Raw genomic sequence first — 22,923 nt, forward strand, 5'->3', positions numbered from 1 at the left:
ATAACCTTCCCTGTCTGATACCATAGCAACAATGTGCTTATCTTTCATCAAGAAATTCTTTCTGTTTATTACAAAGAAGTTAAAACATCATTACAGACACAGGATCCAATCCTCAAGTATTTATATAGACCAATCACAAACACTACTTTCACGTGTACACAAAGTGTGTGACAATTGCCAACTGTGAACAGCTTGGCATGAGATGTAATTGCTTATCCTTCATTGCTTTAGATTACTTATCCTTCACCACTTCATCACCTGAAATATCTTGTGCTTGTATATCTGGAGTTAACTGATTGTAGAGAACACTATCAGTGTTAATATCTACTATCCAGTCTTTCTTATCAGCAAAACTGTAATACCTTTAGATGTCTCCTCATCATCTTCTTCCTGATCACCAGAAAACCCAAACATGTAAGCAGATTCAGGGTTCATGGTTCATTTCTATATGCCCAACATAAATATTAAATAAGAAAGAAAGAAAATCTTACTTGCGGTGAGATTGTAATCTGGAAGCACCTATTGGATGTGTGTAATCCACTGTCACTAGCATCAATTTCTGAAAACAAAAACAGTAAATTTTGTGAAAAAATTCCTATAGCGGGTTCGATTAAGGTCGTCAAATAAGCAGGAGAAAAAGAAAATTGAGATTCACAAACAAACCTTCAAATTCATCCATAAGGATAGCTTGTAAAGCTTCAATTTCCATCTCCTATTCTTGAGCATAGTCTGTAAAATCAAAAAATCCAAACTCCACAAACTCAGAACAAATTTAAGAATTTAAAAAGAAATTTGGGCAAAAGATTACTGAAATCAAATTTGAAGTAAAAATTAGGGTTTGATTCATACCTTTCATGGCTTCGAATTTTATTTCTAATTTCCGATATCCTGCATGCATGCAAGCAACAAACTAATTAAAATTAATTTCCACCCGATGTCGAGTTATATATGCCTTAGACTATGCGCACACCTTGTAGCATCCTATCTGACTCATCCAGATCTCGAGTCAGATTCATATCCCTCTCTCAAATTTGCATTTCAAGAGCTTATATGCATATTGGGAGAGGAACTTGCAAATGTGTCGAACACATATGAACTGTAAATATCTTGGATATGCGTAATTTCATAAATGTCAGGATTAAGATATGAAGAAAGATGAGCAAAGTGCCCTCCTCGCGATTCTGACATGTAGGAAATTTTTGTATGACATGGTTGGCTTTGGAAAAAATGAACTCAATTTTCATTGTTGCAGTATGGTATGATATAATTTTGATAATGTCTAGGAGTAGTTCAACTTCTAGAACCGCAACGGTTGAAATTAAGCTATCCACAACAGCAAACGGATAAACACATCCATAATGTTTGGTCTAGTACTGTCCAATAATGATGCAAATGAAGGGATTTCTCTGCTAAAAGATGAATACAAGTGTACAACCATAATGTTTTCATTACAGTGCAATACTAACGTTATTGCGTTTGAGACCAAGAAACATTTGAAAAGACTTGTCTTCTGAGTTAGAAAAGATTGAGAGAGGATCAACAAGTCTTTCGGAATAAAGATCAAACAGTTTGTCTAAATCATCATCACTGAACCCAAAGTGTTGCTTGAATATTTCTTCACTTGCAGCTCTCATATGGTTGGTAAGTATTTGTGCACCACTTGCAGGTGGAAACAGTGTTTCCAATATCTCCAATCTTTCTATAGTGAAAAACCTAGTTCTCTCTACTAATTCTTTCACTTGTTTAGGTGATGTTAAGTACGACGGCATGTTGAAGGAATCCACTTTAGCTTCATCCACGATATCCTGCATGCATGCAAGCAACAAACTAATTAAAATCAATTTCCAACCGATGTCGATTTATATAAGCCTTAGACTATGCGCACACTTGTAGCATCAAAAGAAGGTTACCGTTTTTGCCAATTCCATAAGACAAGATCCCAAAACATCCAAAAGTAAACCAGGACTTGTTTGAGAAATTTATGTTTCGCCCGCGATAGCTGGAACCAAAATAAAAATCAATCCACCACACACAATCTCGTGTCCACGAGAAAGAAGAAAATCTTCCATGTCCATTACATATTGAGCTGTATAAGCTCGAAAGACCTCATCTGAAGCACTACTATAATGTATCATGCCTTTATTCCATGCTGAGTTGATATCACCTTCCGACCTTTTTGGAACTCTAGAAATCCAATGAAGTGCAGTTGATGGGTTAACGAAATGAAGGGAAGCTCGAGGAAACAGACGACCGTAAAATGAACCCGGTACACCTGCTGCGAAGTAACGCTTTTCTAATGGAATCGATGCAAATAGAGTGTTAAAATCATTTGATGAAATGTCATTAAAATATACTTGGAACTCAGGTGTTGCAGTTTGCTTAAGTTCTAGGCCTTGAAAGTATGATTCAAATTTAAAATCCATTGCTTCAATTATGGAATTAACAGAAATGAGACTATTGGATCCCACTGAACAGTCCAAGTCAATAATGCGGAAGGTGGCGTTTGGGTTGTTGATTAGTTGGTTTTCGGAATTGAATTCTTTAGCAATTGCTTCTTTTATCATCCCTTGTGAAAGATCAATGCCACGTCTCTGCCGATAACAAGAAAAAGTTAAACCCAAGAAGCAACAGACACAATCTAGCTACTCTACTAACGACCCCGATTGTTATTTCCACCATGTTAGTTAGCGTGTATTTGACTCGGGATTGGTATCAAACTCGGGACGAGTCAGATCATTTTATTTGTTCTTTATTTAATTTGTGATGTCTAACTGGAAACCGTACTCAGCTCCTCCTACTAGAGCCACAAATTTTAGTTGTAGAAATCCATTTAGTTTTTTTGTTTTGTTTTATATTGTTGCGTTTAGACAAGAGATATGATTCTCTATAAGGTGGGGAGTTTTTGAAGAGCAGAAGAATGGTTTGATTTTCGAGGAAGAAAATGATATAAGGTGGGGAGAATGTAAGGACTCTCAAGATCGTCAACGCTATTAGACTTGTCTAGTGATGAATTAGCTGATAATAACTCGATTAGTTTAACATGAACGTGGGTTAATATGAATTAATCTAACAACGATCTAGATACGGAATTAGTATCACTGAATAGGTCTCGAAAAGTTATGCATATTGGACTACCCGCACGCGTCATTCAGACACTGGGTGAAGAAGTTTTATCAAGTTGCTTTCAGAGGGTAAAATAATAATTTTGGATTTTATCCTTGTGGTTGCACGTGTCGAAAAGGGGGTGACTTAGATGATTGGGTCGGCCTTATCTCCACATCGTGAAGATAACTCTCTTATTCTTCTCTTCTTTTTCTTTCGTCTTCTTTCTTCTTCTATTTCTCTGTTCAATTTCTTCCTCTCCTGTTCTTCTTTTCTGCGTGTGCTCGAGAGATGAATTAGAGTTTTGAGATCGAAATAGGTTGGAGAAGATCATGGAATTACTAATACTGATGGTGTTGTTATATGCTATTGATTCATAATCGAAAGAGAAAGTAAATTAGAAGTTAGGGTTCGGTCTGAGTTCAAGATAGGGAATATTTGATAATTAAAGATGGAGTTGAGTGGTTGATGACGAATAATGAAAAGGGTTGTTTCTCAATTGAGTTTCTGGAGTATGAATCAGAGAATCGAAGTTTGGAATTTGAATTAGGGTTTCATGAGAAGAACTCACAGAAGATGTATAAGATGAAATCGATCATTAGGAGAGGATATTTAAGATGGGTATTGATGAATTGAGTGATTTAGGGTCAAGGATGAAGAGTAATTTGAGATGAAAGAAGATTAGGATTTATGTTCTTCCCCAAATTGGAAGTTAGGGTTTCCGAGAATCAAAGTTGATAATGAGGAATGAGGGGTTGTTGTTGATATGGAGGCGAGTTGATTAACTGAGTTAAGTGAAGAAGGAATTGAATCCAACTGCCAGGGTAACACGAAATTGAAATAATTGTTCTTCTGTAAATTAGTTCAAGTTGTTATTAAGTTTATGAGTTATTATTGAATGAGAATCGAGATTGAATGAAGTATGGGAATCTCAGATAAAGAAATATGACATGAAATAGGAAAGTAGATGATGCATTGTCTATTTGTGTTTTTCATGCATTGTTTAGTTTGTATTATGATTGTTCGGTTGATTCTTTGAATCTTTCCACGATTTGGAAAGGACTTATAACGTTTGCTGTCACTATGAATTGTTATGGGAAATGAGAATTTCCACATGTGGTATATAGGATACGCTCCTTCATATTTATATATACATGAATTCAGCTTTTATGCTTATTAGGTGAGGAAAAACCCGACATCAATATAACTATGTAGGTGTGGAAAAAACCGGCATCACTAATATATATTGTTTGAAGAAGGAGTTTGTCCATATAAAATGTTTGTGCATTTCTAGTGACTTAGTCACTTTGTTGTTTGGGAAAACATGTATCGTTTTCCAAATCTTGCTCATGATTTCTTTAAAGTTAAATGTTATTCCTGCGGGGCATCCCTTTTAGGGATGATGTTCTCACCCATTCCCACTTTCAGTTTCAGAGACAGATCAGAGTTGCGCAGCGGAAGCTTTGAGGAGTTGACTTCGTTAATTAGTTAACTTCTACTATATTTATTATGTTTGAAAATCAAATGACTATTGTATATGTATCATTTGAGAGGAGTCCTTGTATATATTTCAGAGAGGGGTTAGTTTTTGGGTTAAGTTTTGTAGCAGATTTCTTAATTGAATGTTTATATAAATATTTTAGATCCTTAGTGCCTCTTTATTTTGTTAGTCTCTTGGATTAGTCAGCTGCTAGCTTTGGGGCGCTACAATGTTGGTATCATAGCTCACTATTAGATATTATATGGGAAATAATAGAATTAGCCAGTGTCAGTTAGCAAAATAGATTAGTTTAGAACTGGCTGGGTTTGTGAGATAAATCTTAATCACTAAAAAAACTATCAATAACTAAAATATTTGTTTTGTGTATTAAATTTGTTTGCTTATTTGTGTATATATTTTTTTGAAGTAAAATTTTTAGGTGACACCAGTTATGATAGAAGTTTACTGATTCGTTAATCTTAGTAAGTTAAGATTTTGTTAATCCAGCACTGGGGAATAGTGAAGGTTGTGTTCTCTCTGTTCGTAGGAAGGCATTGTCGGGACTGGACAACCTTGACAGGGCATCTGCATTCAGAGGTGACCGATCATAGACGTTTAGTATGACTTAAATCTTTTAGAAAACCGATAATTATAAACTCAATTAGAAAGATTCGTAGGAATCTCCCTTGTAATTAGAGACATGTATTTTATAAAATAGAAATTAGTGAGAGGAGCTTAGAAACTAAAACTTATAGTTTTCCATTATGAAAATTAGTATAAGAAACTTGGATTTCCGTATTTGATATAACTTAAAATCAACATAGTTGAACCTAGAGCCACAAATTTTAGTTGTAGAAATCCATTTAGTTTTTTTGTTTTGTTTTATGTTGTTTGCGTTTAGACAAGAGATAGGATTCTCTATAAGGTGGGGAGTTTTTGAAGACCAGAAGAATGGTTTGATTTTCGAGGACGAAAATGATATAAGGTGGGGAGAATGTAAGGACTCTCAAGCTCGTCAACGCTATTAGACTTGTCTAGTGACGAATTAGCTGATAATAACTCGATTAGTTTAACACGAACGTGGGTTAATAGGAATTAATATAACAACGATCTAGATACAGAATTAGTATCACTGAATAGGTCTCGAAAAGTTATGCATATTGGACTACCCGCATGCGTCATTCGGACACTGGGTGAAGAAGTTTTATCAAGTTGCTTTCAGAGGGTAAAATAATAATTTTGGATTTTATCCTTGTGGCTGCACGTGTCGAAAAGGGGGTGACTCAGAAGATTGGGTCGGCCTTATCTCCACATCGTGAAGATAACTCTCTTATTCTTCTCTTCTTTTTCTTTCGTCTTCTTTCTTCTTCTATTTCTCTGTTCAATTTCTTCCTCTCCTGTTCTTCTTTTCTGCGTGTGCTCGAGAGATGAATTAGAGTTTTGAGATCGAAATAGGTTGGAGAAGATCACGGAATTACTGATAGTGATGGTGTTGTTATCTGCTATTGTTTCATAATCGAAAGAGAAAGTAAATTAGAAGTTAGGGTTCGGTCTGAGTTCAATATAGGAAAGATTTGATTAATTAAAGATGGAGTTGAGTGGTTGATGACAAAGAATGAAAAGGGTTGTTTCTCAATTGAGTTTCTGGAGTGTGAATCAGAGAATCGAAGTTTGGAATTTTAATTAGGGTTTAATGAGAAGAACTCACAGAAGATGTATAAGATGAAATCGATCATTAGGAGAGGATATTTAAGATGGGTATTGATGAATTGAGTGAATTAGGGTTAAGGATGAAGAGTAATTTGAGATGAAAGAAGATTAGGATTTATGTTCTTCCCCAAATTGGAAGTTAGGGTTTCCGAGAATCAAAGATGATGATGAGGAATGAGGAGTTGTTGTTGATCTGGAGGCGAGTTGATGAACTGAGTTACGTGAGAAGGAATTGAATCCAACTTCCAGGGTAACACGGAATTGAGGTAATTGTTCTTCTGTAAATTAGTTCAAGTTGTTATTAAGTTTATGAGTTATTATTGAATGAGAATCGAGATTGAATGAAGTAGGGGAATCTCAGATAAAGAAATATGACATGAAATAGGACAATAGATGATGCATTGTCTATTTGTGTTATTCATGCATTATTTAGTTTGTATTATGATTGTTCGGTTGATTCTTTGAATCTTTCCACGATTTGGAAAGGACTTATAATGTTTGCTGTCACTATGAATTGTTATGGGAAATGATAATTTCCACATGTCGTATATAGGATAGGCTCCTTCATATTTATATCTACATGAATTCAGCTTTTATGCTTATTAGGTGTGGAAAAACCCGGCATCACTAATATATATATTGTTTGAAGAAGGAGTTTGTCGATATACATTGTTTGTGCATTTCTAGTGACTTAGTCACTTTGTTGTTTGGGAAAACTTTATCGTTTTTAAAATCTTGCTCATGATTTCTTTAAAGTTAAATGTTATTCCTGCGGGGCACCCCTTTTAGGGATGATGTGCTCACCCATTCCCACTTTCAGTTTCAGAGACAGATCATAGTTGCGTAGCGAAAGCTTCGAGGAGTTGACTTCGTTAATTAGTTAACTTCTACTATGTTTATTATGTTTGGAAACCAAATGACTATTGTATATGTATCATTTGAGAGGAGTCCTTGTATATATTTCAGAGAGGGATTAGTTTTTGGGTTAATTTTTGTAGCAGATTTCTTAATTGAATGTTTATATAAATATTTTAGATATTTAGTGCCTCTTTATTTTGTTAATCTCTTGGATTAGTCAGCTGCTAGCTTTGGGGGCGCTACACATATGTTCCAAAATGACAGTAACATGACAGAAGTGTGGGATGTTAGAGATGGTCTAGTTCTTGCAAAACTCCTTGGGATCACAAGATTGGAAGTTGAATGCGATTCCACTTATGCTGCGCAAGTCTGCAAAAATGAGGTCAGAGTTCCGTGGTACCTACAAGGTTTAAATTCTGACATTTTAACATTGAAGAATGAATTTGATGGCATATCTTTCGTCCATGACTACCGAGAGGCTAATTTTGTAGAGGATTTCCTCTCAAAATAAGCTTCAAAGAACAATATGGAGGGAGTGTGTGGATATACAACCTCCTTCAAGAAGTAATTATCTAATGATAGTCAGGGTCTGTCCAAACCGAAGGACATGCTTTATAATGATAGTCTTCCCAGCGTGAGACAAATATAAGGAGTATTCTTTTCTACCCAGCAAGTTTATTCTCTATCTTCTCGAATAATAAGTCAAAAGAATCAATTTGAAACGCTGATTTCAGAAGTCGAAAGCCCGGATATTTATCATTACCTCTCATTTGGCTAACATCCAAAATCTCAGCCACATGTTTACTTCTTTCCTCATTGACCCCCTTGCTGAACGGAATAGCAGATTTCTCTAAAACTGGATTGTTTCTTTTCTCTGACTCATCTGTATACGACTTATCATATCACATACCTCTGAGTCAAGATGTATGAGGCAAGTCAGATATCAGGAAAATATAAAAACAAACGATTTGATACTTGGGACGAGTCAGGTTCACACCCCTTAGGCTTTTGCTCAAATTTATAGTTCAAGAGATTAAATGTGGAACCCTGATTTTGGGTATACCAAAATCTTTCTAGGCATACAAAGCAATAATCCTAACTTGGGTGACCTTATAAGGGGTACCCTATGGGTGGTTCAATTACCTACATGCCCTTAAATTATTTAAATTACTAATCTATCCCTCACCCTAATACAAAAACCTATAATCAATAAACCTAAAATCAGTTTATTCAACCCCTTCTTCTTCTTCCTCCTCCACAGCCGAACCTCTTTTTCTTTCTTTTTCATCGTATCATTGCCGAAATTTAAACGTCGATTCGTGAAAATTTAGTCGACGATTAAACTCATCTATATAATGGGTCGTCGTAAGCCAGTATCTCGTTCTAATAGATCGATTGAACAACCTATTGAAGAAGATTTAGAGAGTGAAGAACAAACTCAAAATCAACCACAAAATCAACCGGAAGAAGACATTGAAGAAGAACCAACTCCGGAAATGAGAATAAGAAGGTTAGTTCTACAAAAACATCTCGTATTTGATGTTTTTGATTGGTATGATAGATTTTAATTCATCAAAAACATGTTTGTTCGGAGGTTACAGGGTTTGGTTCGGCGTAAAAAAACCCTTAGATGTGCGCCGAGCTGTTCTTGAAACTGAAACCTGAAAGTGCATATGAAGGGCTCGGCTTAGAATGCATATTAGTTTTGAGCCGAACTTAAGGACACATAGCCTAATTTTTAGGATCGGCTTATTCGATGGTGTTAAATTTGAGCCAAATTTGTGTTGTGTGAATTCTATAAATTTTGCCTGTCTATAGGATCGACTTATATGGTTGTATTTGTTTTGCGCCGAACAAATGTTTTTGAATTTCAGAAATTTTGCATGTGTTTAGGATCGGCTTATATGGTAGTATTAGTTTTGCACCGATTAGTGTTGTTTTAATTTCATGAATTCTGCATGTGTAGGATCGGCTTATTTTTATGACACCAATTTGCGCCGAGTATATGTTTGAATCATAATTATAGATTCGGCTTATTCGATAGTATTAGGATTGAGCCGAATATCATTGTTAAAATTCATAAATTTTATAAGTGTAAAGGATCGTCTTATTTATATGATATCATGTTGCGCCGAATACAAGCTTCAATTCATAATTATAGGTTCGGCTTATTCGATAGTTTTGGTTGTGAGCCGAATATGTAGAATCGGCTTATAAGTCTTTGGTACTTATGAGCCGAACTACTCTCTGTGTAAGGTAAGAAAAATGTTAAGACATAGTTGAGCGTACATGTGCTATTTCGGATATGCCGAACCTTCTTATTTTCTTACAATTATTTGGCATTCCAAATCCCTTTGTTGTTCGAATTAGTCTTATAACTTTCATACTTGTGTCAGGACCAATGCAGCTACAAAGAGGAAGAAGATGGAGGTAACACCTTATACTTCTAAAACTCCCGATCCTAGAGGAGGAGGTAAGAAAAAATTGGGATCGGGAGGTAGAGGAGGAATTTTAGAAGAAGAAGCTGAACAAGTAAGAATTGAAAGACAAGAAGAAGGAATAGCTGAAATGAAGAAGTTGATGATAATCAAGAAGTTCATCAAGAAACACAACCCAAAGGAAAACCCAAGAAATACAAGAAAGGTAAGAAGGTGGCAGAACCCGAGAAAGAGAAGGATGATGATGATCGACGGATCACTGGTTTACACATTCCTGATGAAGATGACGTAATTACACCTCGATCAGATGGTTTGCCTCATGGTCTTCCGGAAGATGGAGGAAATGTGTTGATTGGTTATGACGAATCTTGGGTGAAGAGAATTTATGTGACTCCTGATCACAACCGTGCATTCCGAGTATTAAGACACCAGAGGGCAGCGAAATTGAGTCTTGATGATGAGGTTCCTGAGGTGATTGCTTACGTACAAGACCGTGCTTTATGGCCTGCCATCAATTATGGACATAAGGAATATGATAGTGTGTCGGCTTCTGCCTTTACCGAGATTATTTCCAGAAACTTACACATTTCAATTACCTTTTGGAAAGATGGCAATCACTTCTGATGAGGCTAGTAAGATTACAGGCCTTAAAGCAAGGGGTAGAAGTGTGGATGATGATTTTTATGGCATGAGTTGGGATGAGCTCTACAATTTGTACCGGAAAGTCTTGGTTGGGGTAATTACGAAACTGAGTTGGATTTTTGTCGATCCCTTAAAGATGTCGATTCTGTATGCACTCCCAATGGCAAAAATAAGAAGAATAAGAAGATCAAGCTGACTAACTTGAAAAAGGAATAACACAAAGGAGAGAGTAAAGAAATGTTTGTTGGTAATGGATCCCGTCAAAGTGAAGCAAACCGGAACTGCCTACTTGCTTTATACTCTTGGTAGAGACATCTTTACCTACCTTACCGGAAACTAGGTAAATGCTAATTATCTCCAATTGGTAAAAAATCTTGAAACTTGTAACAAGTATGCTTTGGGAACGGCTAAGCTCGCTTACCTGTTGGACCATCTTGCCACCGCGTCTATGTTGACAAGTACAAACATTGGTGGAAACTTCACTTTGATCCAGATAACTTTTGAGAGTTCAGAGTATGGTTCGGCTTATAACCATAAAATCGTATAAGACGAACTTATTATTTATTTGGTTCGGCTTATAATACTTGATCCATATAAGCCGAACAGTTCTCTGAGTTTGCAAACTTTATTCTTACTTTGATGTTTCCAAGTAATAATTATTTCTATCACTTCAATTCCTTTGATTTTTGAATGTGGTTCTTTGGATGTAGGTGTGGATATATGACCATTTCCCAATTTTGAACTTGGCCAAAGTATTTGAGAAGGATGTCGATTATGTTGATACAAAGCCAACTACAGTACGGTACGCGTATGAGGACTCGAAGAAAAGGAACAAAAAAAAGTTGGTGGCAAGTTTGAGAAACACGTTAGACCTAATGGGTGTTGATGATGTCGTTTTTCAACCATATGAGAAGAAAGATGAAGAAGATGAAGATGAGGATATGCCGGTAGGTATGTATCATGAGCCATTGTTTTATCCCGGTAGTTATGTTATATACGATCCTCGGCGTCCATTAGGATGCATCCAAAAGGTTCCCTTGTTTGATGAGAAATTCAGGTTGTTACCAAAGAGTGGTACTGGAACTAAAAGCACCACTTCATCTTGGGAACCAACAACACATGAACCTTTCTTTTTTAGGTTCCAACACATCTTTGACCAAGTAAGTAATGACATCGGGGTAGTCAATCTTCCAATTCTCAATAAGCATTTTAAATTTTTCTTCATTGGCATCCTCGTTGAATGACCATACCAAAGCTTCCCATTCTCCTTGGAAAGAATCCCACAACATCTCATTATGTTCATATGCTTTCAAGAATTCCTTCTTTTTCTTTATTCGTGTCTCCAACGGTAGTTTAGCAATATTCTCTAATTCTTTCAACTTAAGTGGTTGAATTATCGGTTGGCATTTTTCTTCACATTGCACCATATATAAAACATGCAAAAAAAGTTGAAAGCATCCAGAAATACCTTCTTAATAGCATACATCAACGATGAATCTTGATCGGAAACGAAGACTTTAGGAAGAGCACCCTCCCGGAAAATTAACTTCAATTGTTCTAACCTCCAAACATAACTCTCTTTATTCTCGTTTTTCAAGAAACAAAAAGCCACGGTGAACGGTGCCTTTTTCGAAGTATGCCCCACAATTTTCATCAACGACATCTCATATTTATTAGTCTTGTACGTGCAATCCAATATAATAACTTGTGGGAAGCATAGAGCCAATTGGACGCATTCCGGGTGGGCAAGGAAAAGGTGCATGACTTGACCGAAGTCATCCAACTTCTTTTGGCAAGCGTAGTTATTCTTCACCCCTAACCACATTACTTGTTGCATCACCATCCTACCTTGCAAATTGAGTCTTCTAATCTTTTGTCTTGCATTGTAGATAGTTTGCATAGTCGACTTGTTATTCTTGTTGCCCGTCTTCAATTTGCTAAGAATCCTAGACGGTGGCAAACATGCTCGTGTCATTTTATCCACTTCTAGCATCTCATCGGGTTTGAGTCGCGCTACTTTCGCATGTCCATGAAGGTCTTTGGGACGTGGGTGGTTATGACGACAATCCATATCTTTATTCATTATCCAATATTGATCTTTTTTGTTCAAGGACTTATTCTTGAGGTTGAAAACGATCTTGAAAGGGAAATTTGTTTTCTTCGTCTTTGTCCTATTCTTTCTCCCGATCTTCCCAACATATACGGTACCCTTTTTAACCTTGCTAGCGCCGGTTCCACTACGCTCACAAATCATTTAAAACCGATCCCCTCGGCTTTGTTGTCCTTTAACTAGTACACAATTTACCTTCATCGCATGTTTCTCAACCCAATCAAGAACTTCGGGTTCAGTTTTTCATCTTTACGTTCATTCCAAAACAAATAATTTGTAAGAAAAACTTTGGAATATTCCGACAACATTAATGTAAACAAAAAGTTCTTACATACCAAATCATTTTGGAAGTGATCCTTGGTATCCTCGTGAATTATGTCTACTGGATCAGGTTGATTTTCCATGGGTACAGGTCCGCCAAGCACGATCTACAAAGAATATCACAAGGTTAAATACTAGAAAAGGAATATAATAACAATGTTCGGCTAATTCGATAATCATATTATGTGCCGAACCATGAATATTTACAAGTTTCGGCTTATACGATATTCTCAATATGTGCCCAACCACGAACAATATTTTAACCCAAAAATTAACAAATTCATGTTCGGCTCATACGATAATCATATTATGTGTCGAACCTTGAACATTGAGAGGTTTCAGCTTATACGATATTCTCAATATATGCCGAACCAATAACAATATTTTAACCCAAAAATTAACAAATTCATGTTCAGCTCATACGATTTTGAACATATAAGCCGAACCAGTAATTATTTTTATTCCGGGCTATTCAGGATGTTGTTCGGCTTACTATGAAACTTTCATATAAGCCGAACTAGTGTCTAGCAAAAGGGTTGGAATTGAAAATTATAGGTTTGGCGCATTCTGTAAGCAGATTCAGTGAGCCGAACCGTTCATCATTTGGCTGATTTGGCTCATAGATGTGAGCCGAACCTCAACCTGGTTCGCCGAACCTTGAAGCAAAATCCAAACTTTTGATAATTTCGAGCTACAAAACTGAGATTGAGCATAAGATAAAAGTGTACCTGTGTATTAGAAGTATTGGGTTCCTCATATATGTACTCATCATCTGGATTTGGCTCATAAAAGTCATCATCTTGAGTTTGTGCTTGAGTTTGAGTTTGTGTAAAATCATTCTCATAATCTAAGAAATCAGCCATTTGGGAATCATTGTTGCAGTTGATATGTATTTTCCTAGGTTTTTTATATGAATTATGACCCTCCTCATCCTCCATTGAATCAAGAATTAAAATCCACTCACTTTATCCTTCTCTTTCTCTCCTTCTTAACCAAAACTTTGATTCCCCCCCCCCCCCCCCCCCCCAAAAAAAAATTTCATCTAAACAACCTTTATAATTCTGAAAATTATCTTAATCACTAAAAAAAATATTTAATCGCTAATCCAATTACTAACACTAATACGTAAAGGGTAGATTTGCCATTAAAAATTTTTTGGGTTAAGGGGATATCTGATTTTGTTATTTCACAACCATTTTTTGTCTTTATTCAGTATGCCTAGAAAGATTTCAGTATGCCTAAAATCAACGTTCTAAATGTGTGCTGCAAATATATATAGTAGTGGCTTACTAGCTTTGGGTGCTTTGCTTTTCGAAATTAGAATTTACGTATTGTGTAGGAGTAGTTCAACTTTCGGTGTAGATAGAACCGAAACGGTTGAAATTTATCTATTAACAATGACAAAAATAAACGGCTAAATACAACCATAATGTTTGCACTAGGCCTGTCCATTAACAATGCCATTGCGTTGGAGAATAAGAAACAAAAATGAAAGAATTTCTTTGCTAAAGGATGAACACAACCATAATGTTTGCACTACTATGCAATACTAACGCTATTGCATTTGAGAACAAGAAACATTTGAAAAGACTTGTCTTCTAATTTAGTAAAGATCGAGAGAGGATCAACAAGTCTTTCGGAATAAAGATCAAGCAATTTGTCTAAATCATCATCACTGAACCCAAAATTTTGCTTGAAAATTTCTTCACTTGCAGCTCTCATATGGTAAGTAAGTACTTGTGCACCTCATGTAGGTGTAAACAGTGTTTCCAATATCTCCAATCTTTCTATTGTGAAACACCCAGTTCTCTCTACTAAATCTTTCACTTGTTTTGGTGATGTGACGTACGATGGCACGTTCAAAGAATCTATTTTAGCTTCATCCACGATATCCTGCATGCACACAAGCAACAAACTAATTAAAATTAATTTCCATCTGGTGTCGAGTTATATAAGCCTTAGACTATGCACACACTCGTAGCATCAAAAGAAGGTTACCATTTTTGCAAATTCCATAAGACAAGATCCCAAGACATCCAAAAGTAAACCAGGACTTTTTTGAGAAAGTAATGTTTCGTCAGCGATAGCTGGAACCAAAATAAACATCAATCCACCACAGACAATCTCGTGTCCACGAGCAAGAAGAAAAGCTTCCATATCCATAACATATTAAGCTTGAAAGACCTCATCAGAAGCACTACTATAATGTATCCTGCCTTTATTCCATGCTGAGTTGATATCACCATCCGGCCCTTTTAGAACTCTAGAAAGCCAATGAAGTGTAGTTGATGAGTTAACGAAATGAAGTAAAGCTCGAGGAAACAAACGACGTTAAAATGAACACGGTACACATGCTGCAAAGTAACGCTTTTCTAAAGGAATCGATGCAAATAAAGTGTTAAAATCGTTGGATGATATGTCGTTAAAATATACTTGAAACTCAGGTGTTGCACTTTGCTTAAGTTCTAGCCCTTGAAAGTATGATTCAAATTTAAGATTCATGGCTTCGATTTTGGCATTAACGGAAACGAGACTATTGGATCCCACCGAAAAACCCAAGTCAACAATGTGAAAAGTGGTGTTTGGGTTGTTGATTAGTTGGTTTTCGACATTGAATTCTTTAGCAATTGCTTCTTTTATCATCCCTTGTGATAGATCAATGCCGCGTCTCTGCCGATAACAAGAAAAATTTAAACTATACTGATTAATCATCGGTTGAGTTAGAAATGAAAAAACAATTTGTAATGGATAAAAGATATGTGTACTATAAGGAAAAGGGAGGAAGAGCTAGTATATATGTACCTGAAGAGATGAATTCTGGACTTAACTGTGCTGACCAGTTCCTCCTTTCATTGGATGTGATTCAACAACTAATATTTCCATCTCCATCTCCGTTCTCATTTACACCTTTGATAGTTCTTCTCCATCCCTAGCTCACGCCCTAGATAATATAATTCAACTGCTATTTATACATGCCAAAACCCATGTGCATCTCTCTGTGAACGTTTTAAATGTGAGTTCTACAGCGCAACGTGTATAGGACAAACAAGGTCTGGTGACCTCACTCCATTTCATGTAGACCACATATATACATTGGTAGGAATAATTTTATCGGAAAATGGGTCATTTGTCCAAATACTTTTAAAACATGGTTTTAATAAACAAGTAAAAATTACTATGGGTGAAATGGACACCAAAAACATAACACAAACTTACTTGGTTAGTGGTCTTTAGTAGGAAGATCAAACAACATGAATCACGTAAAATAAACCATAACAATACTTACAAATTGATCAATGCACAGGTTAAAGTGGGGATCGTTGAAAATTGGTTTTTGGATTTCTAAATAAGCAAGTATCGCACTTTCAATGACTTGGTTCCTATCATGAATCTGTTGAACAGTTCTTCTATTTGGATTCCCAAACTCTTGCATATATTTGTTGTGTACCTTACCCCAAAAGGTTACGGAATCCACCCTTACGGAGGACTGCCTCCTAGCTCGATTTTCCGCGTACCAAGCTTTGGTGATCACCAAATCTTCATTTGAATCAAAGGATGTCATTGCTTTGTATGTTGAGGTATTGGGAGAGTTAGAAATATTATATAATGATATCAGCTTTGGAGAGCATATGGAACCAGGTGTGTGTTGTTTTGTAGGGAGAACAAGTGTATTTATAAGATGGTGCCCAAATATGGCAGTTATTGTACTCAATCAATGAAGTTGTACTTGCAAAAATTTGAATTTTGAATTTGCCGGCATAGAAGTAAGGATAAACGAACCGCCGAAAAATGGAGCCGACATTGTGTCATCTATAACATCAATGTCGGTGTATGGTTTATTATACACATAAACCATATAATTTTTGACACTATATACCGGCATGTAATAAATATATAAGATCTATGCCGGTACAGGATACCGGCATGGAATTATGTAAACATAGTATACCGGAAATTTAATTTATTTCAAATGTAATCATTGTCGACGGAACAACGAATGCACTTAGCACGTGCATCAAGCCTTTAAACCCCTAGGCGACCCTAGTGGACGAGTTATAATCTCGTGAGGGTTTACATAGAGATCTACCCACAAAACCTTATGAAATACCTAACCAAATGCCCTAAAAACCTAAGCAAACACCACTAAACTATCAATCTTCTTAAGAAGAATCCGTCTCCGATTCACCCAGCTGGTGGTACTCCGTGACTTTGGTTACAATATGGTTGACGTTGGCTTCAAACATGAAAGCTTCCCCCTTTTCTTGTAAGTAACGCGTTTTCACGGCTTGATGCTACAAAAACAACACATAAACTTTGTTTGTTACATAAAATTTGCAAACAAGTAGATTATGTCGAATTAATCATAAAGATACTTACGAGTTGTTGAGGGGAAAATGTATTTAGGGTAGCGTGATTGATCCGGTGTTTCATTTTTAGATACTCAACCACCGCATTTAGGATGATGTCGTGTCGTTCCTCGATTTGTTTGGCAGTTCTTCCTTTCGGGTTACCGCAATCGTGAATAAATTTGTTAAAAATCTTCAACCACATGGAATCCCGCGTGCTGTTATCTATAGTTGAAGGACGAGTTTCGGCGTACCATGCTTGGGTGATTGCTAAATCTTCCTCCGAGTCGAACGATGACATTTGTTGTATATGGGATTAGGTACTATACTAAGCTATTTATAGATAATTATTCTAGGATTTAGGGTTTCTAAGTTAAGAGGCTCAAGGAGATATATAAGAACACACGAGTTTTGGACTTTTAGGGTCCAAGTATTAGCTCACTTTATATAGAGAAAAACCTCAACGACTAGTTTTTTTGAAAATCACCAAAACCGGCATTGAAGTAATTGTGACATAAGATGCCGGCACCAAGTACCGGTACAGTGTTGCCATAAGCTAATCATGCCAGTACAAGGGAATTTCTTCACAGATATTGGGACAAATATGCAACCATTACCGGCATGGTTTTACAACAATAATTAATGCCGTTACAGGGAACCGACATTGGATCTATAATAGCGACTACGCCGGCGTTTGTGAGATTCAAAAAAAAAACGACTAGTTTTTTGAAAAATAAGATCGTTGGTGGTTCATTTTTATATAATACTCCCCATTCCTTGGGAAAAATCTACACAAACCACCCACCAAATAAAAAAAATCCTTCTGTCAAGAAAGCAAGCACGGTTAAAGCTTCACAAGGGATGAGAGATTCATCATCTAGCTCTATTTGCAAAGTAAGTAGATTAAACATTACTAACAATATAATCTTCACTACCATGACGCATAACTAATATAATCTTCTCTTACAGAGTCATCATTGCAAGTGTCAAATTTGCAAGTCACCTTCTCATCTAGCCATGGACTGTCCTTTTATTTATTCAAAGTGTAGAAACTGTGATGGGACACGCCGGTTTTGGATTGCAAAAACTGATGATGCTGAAAATGGAAGAATGTTTGTAAGGTGTTTGAATCACCCAAAGTGCGATAAGTTTCAATGGTTTGACAAAGCTGTTGAACTAGCAGAGTCAAGAGAAAACCACAAGGGCCAGTGCAAGTCTATCGATGGGTGTGATGGGTGTTATATGAAGAGAAAGGAATATGTTGAAAGAGAAGAAGAACCAATGAAGATTATCCTTGACACCCCCATCCCGGACGATGTCTTCGAACAGATTCGGGAAACGCTCAAAGGTTCCGCAATTGTTGAAAAGGGATGGAAATATACAATCTTTAACCAAATGTAATCCATTCTATGTTTTTTAGCATGTTTTAATTTAAAGTTTCAAATCCAATGTAATAAAATACTTAGGAATGAAATAAAAGAGTATTTTAAATGGATTTATACTCAAAACTAGCAGAGTGCCGGCATAGAAGCAACCAAGCTTACAGTGCCGGTTTTCTGTTAACTATGAAAATTTGGAAAAAATCATAAAACCGGCATAGATTTTAGAAAAACGATTATGCCGGTACCTTCCAATTTCTATACAGGAACATGAAAGTTTTAATCTTCTAGTTCCGGTATGGTTTTATAAAACATTTCATTGCCGGTACCAGGAACCGGCAATGAACTGTAATTTCCGTGCATGCTGGAACCAGTACGGACGTTGTTCAACCTAAGCTTTTCCATGCCAGAAGCAGTCGTAAATAAATCTTGCAAAAATAACATTTCACTAGAAATCTAAACATGTACAACATAAAGCAATCACTAGAAATCTAAACATGTTCAACATAAATCAAACAACTGGATTCTGATTAAATGTTCTTAATCCAGGTAACATAAACTAAAAGCAAGCCAAACAACTAAAGAGTTAACCATGAGGTACAAATGAAAACAAGTTCGGAATTTTTCAAGACGTAACAACCACCATCCAGAAAAAGAAACACAACTAAATAGTTAATCACTTGGTCTTTTGCTTCTTTTTTGCCGGTTTCTTCTTAATTTCCCCGAACAAATCTCTTGAACTAGGGTCGGTTTCTTCAATTTTATCAATCTTATCCACGACTTCCTTCACTTCTTCATTGGATAGCCCCTCTCCTTCATCGTACTTGCAACATAACTGCTTCCTCAACTTGCCAAGCCGACGCCGCTAGTTTCATACATACAACACATAATTAGTATATATATGCTAATATAAGATTATGTGTACATTAAACGACTAAGTAATTAACAATACTTACTAGCAATCCAACGGTCTTATTAAGTTGGGCGATCGTAGGTGGTGCCTGTGCGGGAGTTGGAACGGGAGAGTGTTTCCGGGGTGGAATTTTGACGTCATCCGGGCGTACGACAAAAGGATGTGACCATTGCATGTAATCTTCCATGTAGTCGGCATCAACCTCATCACCGTTTTCCACAAGCTCCCACTTATCCCACTGACTAATATCTACCAAACGACGTGGTTCCCTATCCCTCCAATCTGTTGGAACCGGTTTTGGATTATACTCTACATGCAACCGATTAGGAGTTGAAAAGCACCAAGAAAGGTCAAGAACAAAACATTGAAAAGAGTCCGTCTTGAAATGTGATAATTGCTTATATCCAAGTTGGCGCATCACACGTGTAGGATTGGCCATAACGTATCCTTTTGGGTGGAACAACGACCCATGGTAGAATGCAACATTACCAAACCTCAAAACTTGGTGGTTTCCTCTAACCTCCTTGTAAGGGTGTCGAACACAACATCTTTGGTACTCATCGCGTCCATAGCCAATCTCATATCGATCAGTCGACCCATGTTACCGGGCTTCAGAGTATTGTTGAACTCGTATCTCTTAACTATAGGCGTATCGGGTTCGGGAAGGTCTTTGATCTTCAAGGAGGTCCAGTCCTTGAACAAGGTTGGGAAGTGTTCATAAGCCCAAACCAACCTATTCCAAGGTAAAGGAAATTTTTTTTTCTAAGTTCACGATAAGGGTACATGTGAACAATATACATAATAACATAAGTTTAAAAACAAAATTACTTGCAGTAGAGTGAAATTCCCGACAAATTGGTTGGTTTTAGCCTTAGAGGCCCTTCTCATCTCCGTTATCAAATGCCATTACCACGGTGCCCCAAGAATACCCATAGACATCTTCCAACGGATCCAAGTACTGAAGGTAGTTCGCACTAACCCTGTTTCCATTAGTGTCAGGGAATACCCTAGTGCCCAAGATGTATAACAGGTATGCAGCGGCAGTATAACGAATTTGTTTAGGGTCCCATCCATCCTCCAAACTTCTTTGCTTTGTGTTTTCAAATTTCTTCTTAAGCAGCGTCAACTTGATTGTCTTTGTCTTACCAGACGTGGATTCATAAAAGCTTTCCACAGAAGTTTTGTAGTCCCAACCAAACAACTTGTTAGTCTGAGCGTGTAACTTCGACCATTCTAGATCCAGAGACTCAACTCCTTCTGCAATTGATTTGCCGATAACACTCAAGCCTAGAATGTTCTGAGCATCTTCAGGGATGAAGGTCATCTCCCCAAAGGGGAAGTGCATGGTATCAGTTTCACCATGATACCTTTCGACGAAGCAATTGACAGTCACGGAATCAGGATTCACATAATTTTCAACCAAATCATATATACCAGAATCCATTACTATTTGTTGGACCTCTTCACATTCCTCGGACAATTTCCAACAATCCGCGGCTTGGTTTCGGCAAACACGCACAACCTTCTTATGATCCTACAATTAGGAGATAATACAATTATGATATTTTACATAAATACACAACAATACATATGCACAAGATAAAAAATGCTTACATAGGTTTGATAGATAGTACGAGCCCACGAGTGCTTGTATCCAAATAGTGTTTTCGGTTCCGGAGCTTCACCCAAATTCTACCACGTTCAAGGTCAGGTATCATGTCATTAATATGAGGAAGGTGGGAACCTTTAACTTTCACTTTTCCTTTGCCCTTATTTCCATTGCCTTGTGTTGGTTGTTGACTTGGCCCACCAACTTCGCTTTGGCTTGCTAATTGACTTGGAGGAACCACATTATCTTCATCCTCACTTTCCTCTTTATCTTGCTCATCTTGCTCATCGTGCTCACGGATTACAACTTGACTACGGTCACCACCACTCTCCAAAATTATCCCTCTTGTCTCAGCCCCCAAACGTTTTTTGCGACCTTCATCTTTCCCTCGAGGAGGGAGAGATTGAGGAGTATCAAGACCGTCCTTCCTTCTTCTCTTAGTGACCACATCTTTAGTTTTTCTTTTGCTAGCTTCCTTGTATTTTGACCTATATCGTAAGCACACGAAATGAATGTGAGACAACTCACTTTCAGTTTTTGTACCGGCATTGACTTACTTAAACTAACCACGCCGGTTAAAAGTTCCGGCAGTGAACATTGACTATTGAGAATGCTGGTAGTCATATGTAATTCTCCTGAATATCAAAAGACTACTACCGGCACTCTCGAAATAAATCAATTCCATGTCGTAACTTTGTACCGTCAAACAAATCAACCAAAAAGCTATGCCGGTATAGGTGACAAATTCTTAAGTTTTCCTGTATGTTTTAAGTCCACTACCGACATGCTCGAATTATTACAAAAGAATGTCGGTACCCAAAACCGGCATATATAATGCAACCCAAATCTATTCCGGTACTGGTGACAAATTCATAAACTCTCATGTATGTTTTAAGTCCACTACCGGCATACACGAATTATTATGAAAGACTGCCGGTACTAAAAACCGGCATAGACTTCGACCCAAATTCTATGCCGGTATAGAAAATTCAGTTTCAGGTGAATCTGGGGTTGGAAACGGCATTGCATTCATCCAAGATTGAATGCCAGAACACAAAACCGACGCTATATTCATACATATTTCAGTGCCGGTACTCACTGAAACTCAACTGTTTCAGTTAGGGTTCGCAATTCTAACCTGAACCCATCGCTATAAATCGATTTAAACACCCACAAAGTAGTTTAAAATCACTTACCTTCTCACAGAAGCCATGGTTGCGAGAGGTTGATTCTCCGAATCTTCTTCTTCTTGCTCTTGAGCAATCTTAGCAATTCTTTGTTCCTGTTTTTGTTGAGCAATCGATTTTGAGTTCGATTGGGCATTTTTTTTCTTTCGTGGAGGCATTGTTTATGATTCAGGTAGGTTAATCGACGAAGACATTTTTGAATCGACGATTAATCGACGAAGAACGATGAAGAACGATGAATTATTTTTTTTTCAAAACCTAACCCTAAGAGTGCCGGTAGTGAACTGAGAGAATGGGGGATATGTTTTGGTTATTTGATTTTTATGTTTTAGGAGAAAGGGTATAATGGTCTTTTCATAATGTTTTTTAATTAATCAAAGGGTATTTTATTATTTTCATACCCAAAAGTCACCCCTTAGCACACACCATGGGTTGGGGGAAGTAATCAATATCCCCCAATTACTTTTTTTATCCCCCAATTTCGCATTCCAAAAAAATAGCAAAAATAAAACTGGATTCATCCTGTCTTAAACTTAAAAAAGAGCGAGGATGAAACTGGATGTATCCTGATGCAAATTAAGAATAAAAAAATATATCTGAAAATGGGTAGGATGAAACTGTTTACATCCTGGCTATTTTTATATTCTCGTCCATTTAAACAATATCAAATTTTACATGTCTTTTTCACCAAAAAATTATTGATTTTAGTCTTTTTAACCAATTTTATGTAATTTTATGACGTGCATATTTTCCACGCGGGGCTTTTCGACAAGTCCCATATTTTCGACAGCCACTGTCCTCAGCTGCCATGCACGGACGACTTTTCTT

General features: G+C 36.9%; 1 protein-coding gene across 1 annotated transcript; it reads right to left on the reverse strand.

Annotated features, from left to right (window-relative positions):
- Positions 1-1,448: 1,448 nt before the first annotated feature.
- On the reverse strand, positions 1,449-14,383 carry LOC113352198 (probable S-adenosylmethionine-dependent methyltransferase At5g38780). The gene is made up of 3 exons (XM_026596045.1): positions 14,216-14,383; positions 2,034-2,591; positions 1,449-1,805 (listed from the first exon to the last, which is right to left on the reverse strand). Exons 1-3 carry the CDS (start codon positions 14,381-14,383, stop codon positions 1,449-1,451), a joined length of 1,083 nt encoding a protein of 360 aa, XP_026451830.1.
- Between the last annotated feature and the right edge of the window lie 8,540 nt (positions 14,384-22,923).

The sequence above is a fragment of the Papaver somniferum genome, chromosome 2, assembly GCF_003573695.1.
Source record: "Papaver somniferum cultivar HN1 chromosome 2, ASM357369v1, whole genome shotgun sequence".
NCBI lineage: Eukaryota > Viridiplantae > Streptophyta > Magnoliopsida > Ranunculales > Papaveraceae > Papaver > Papaver somniferum.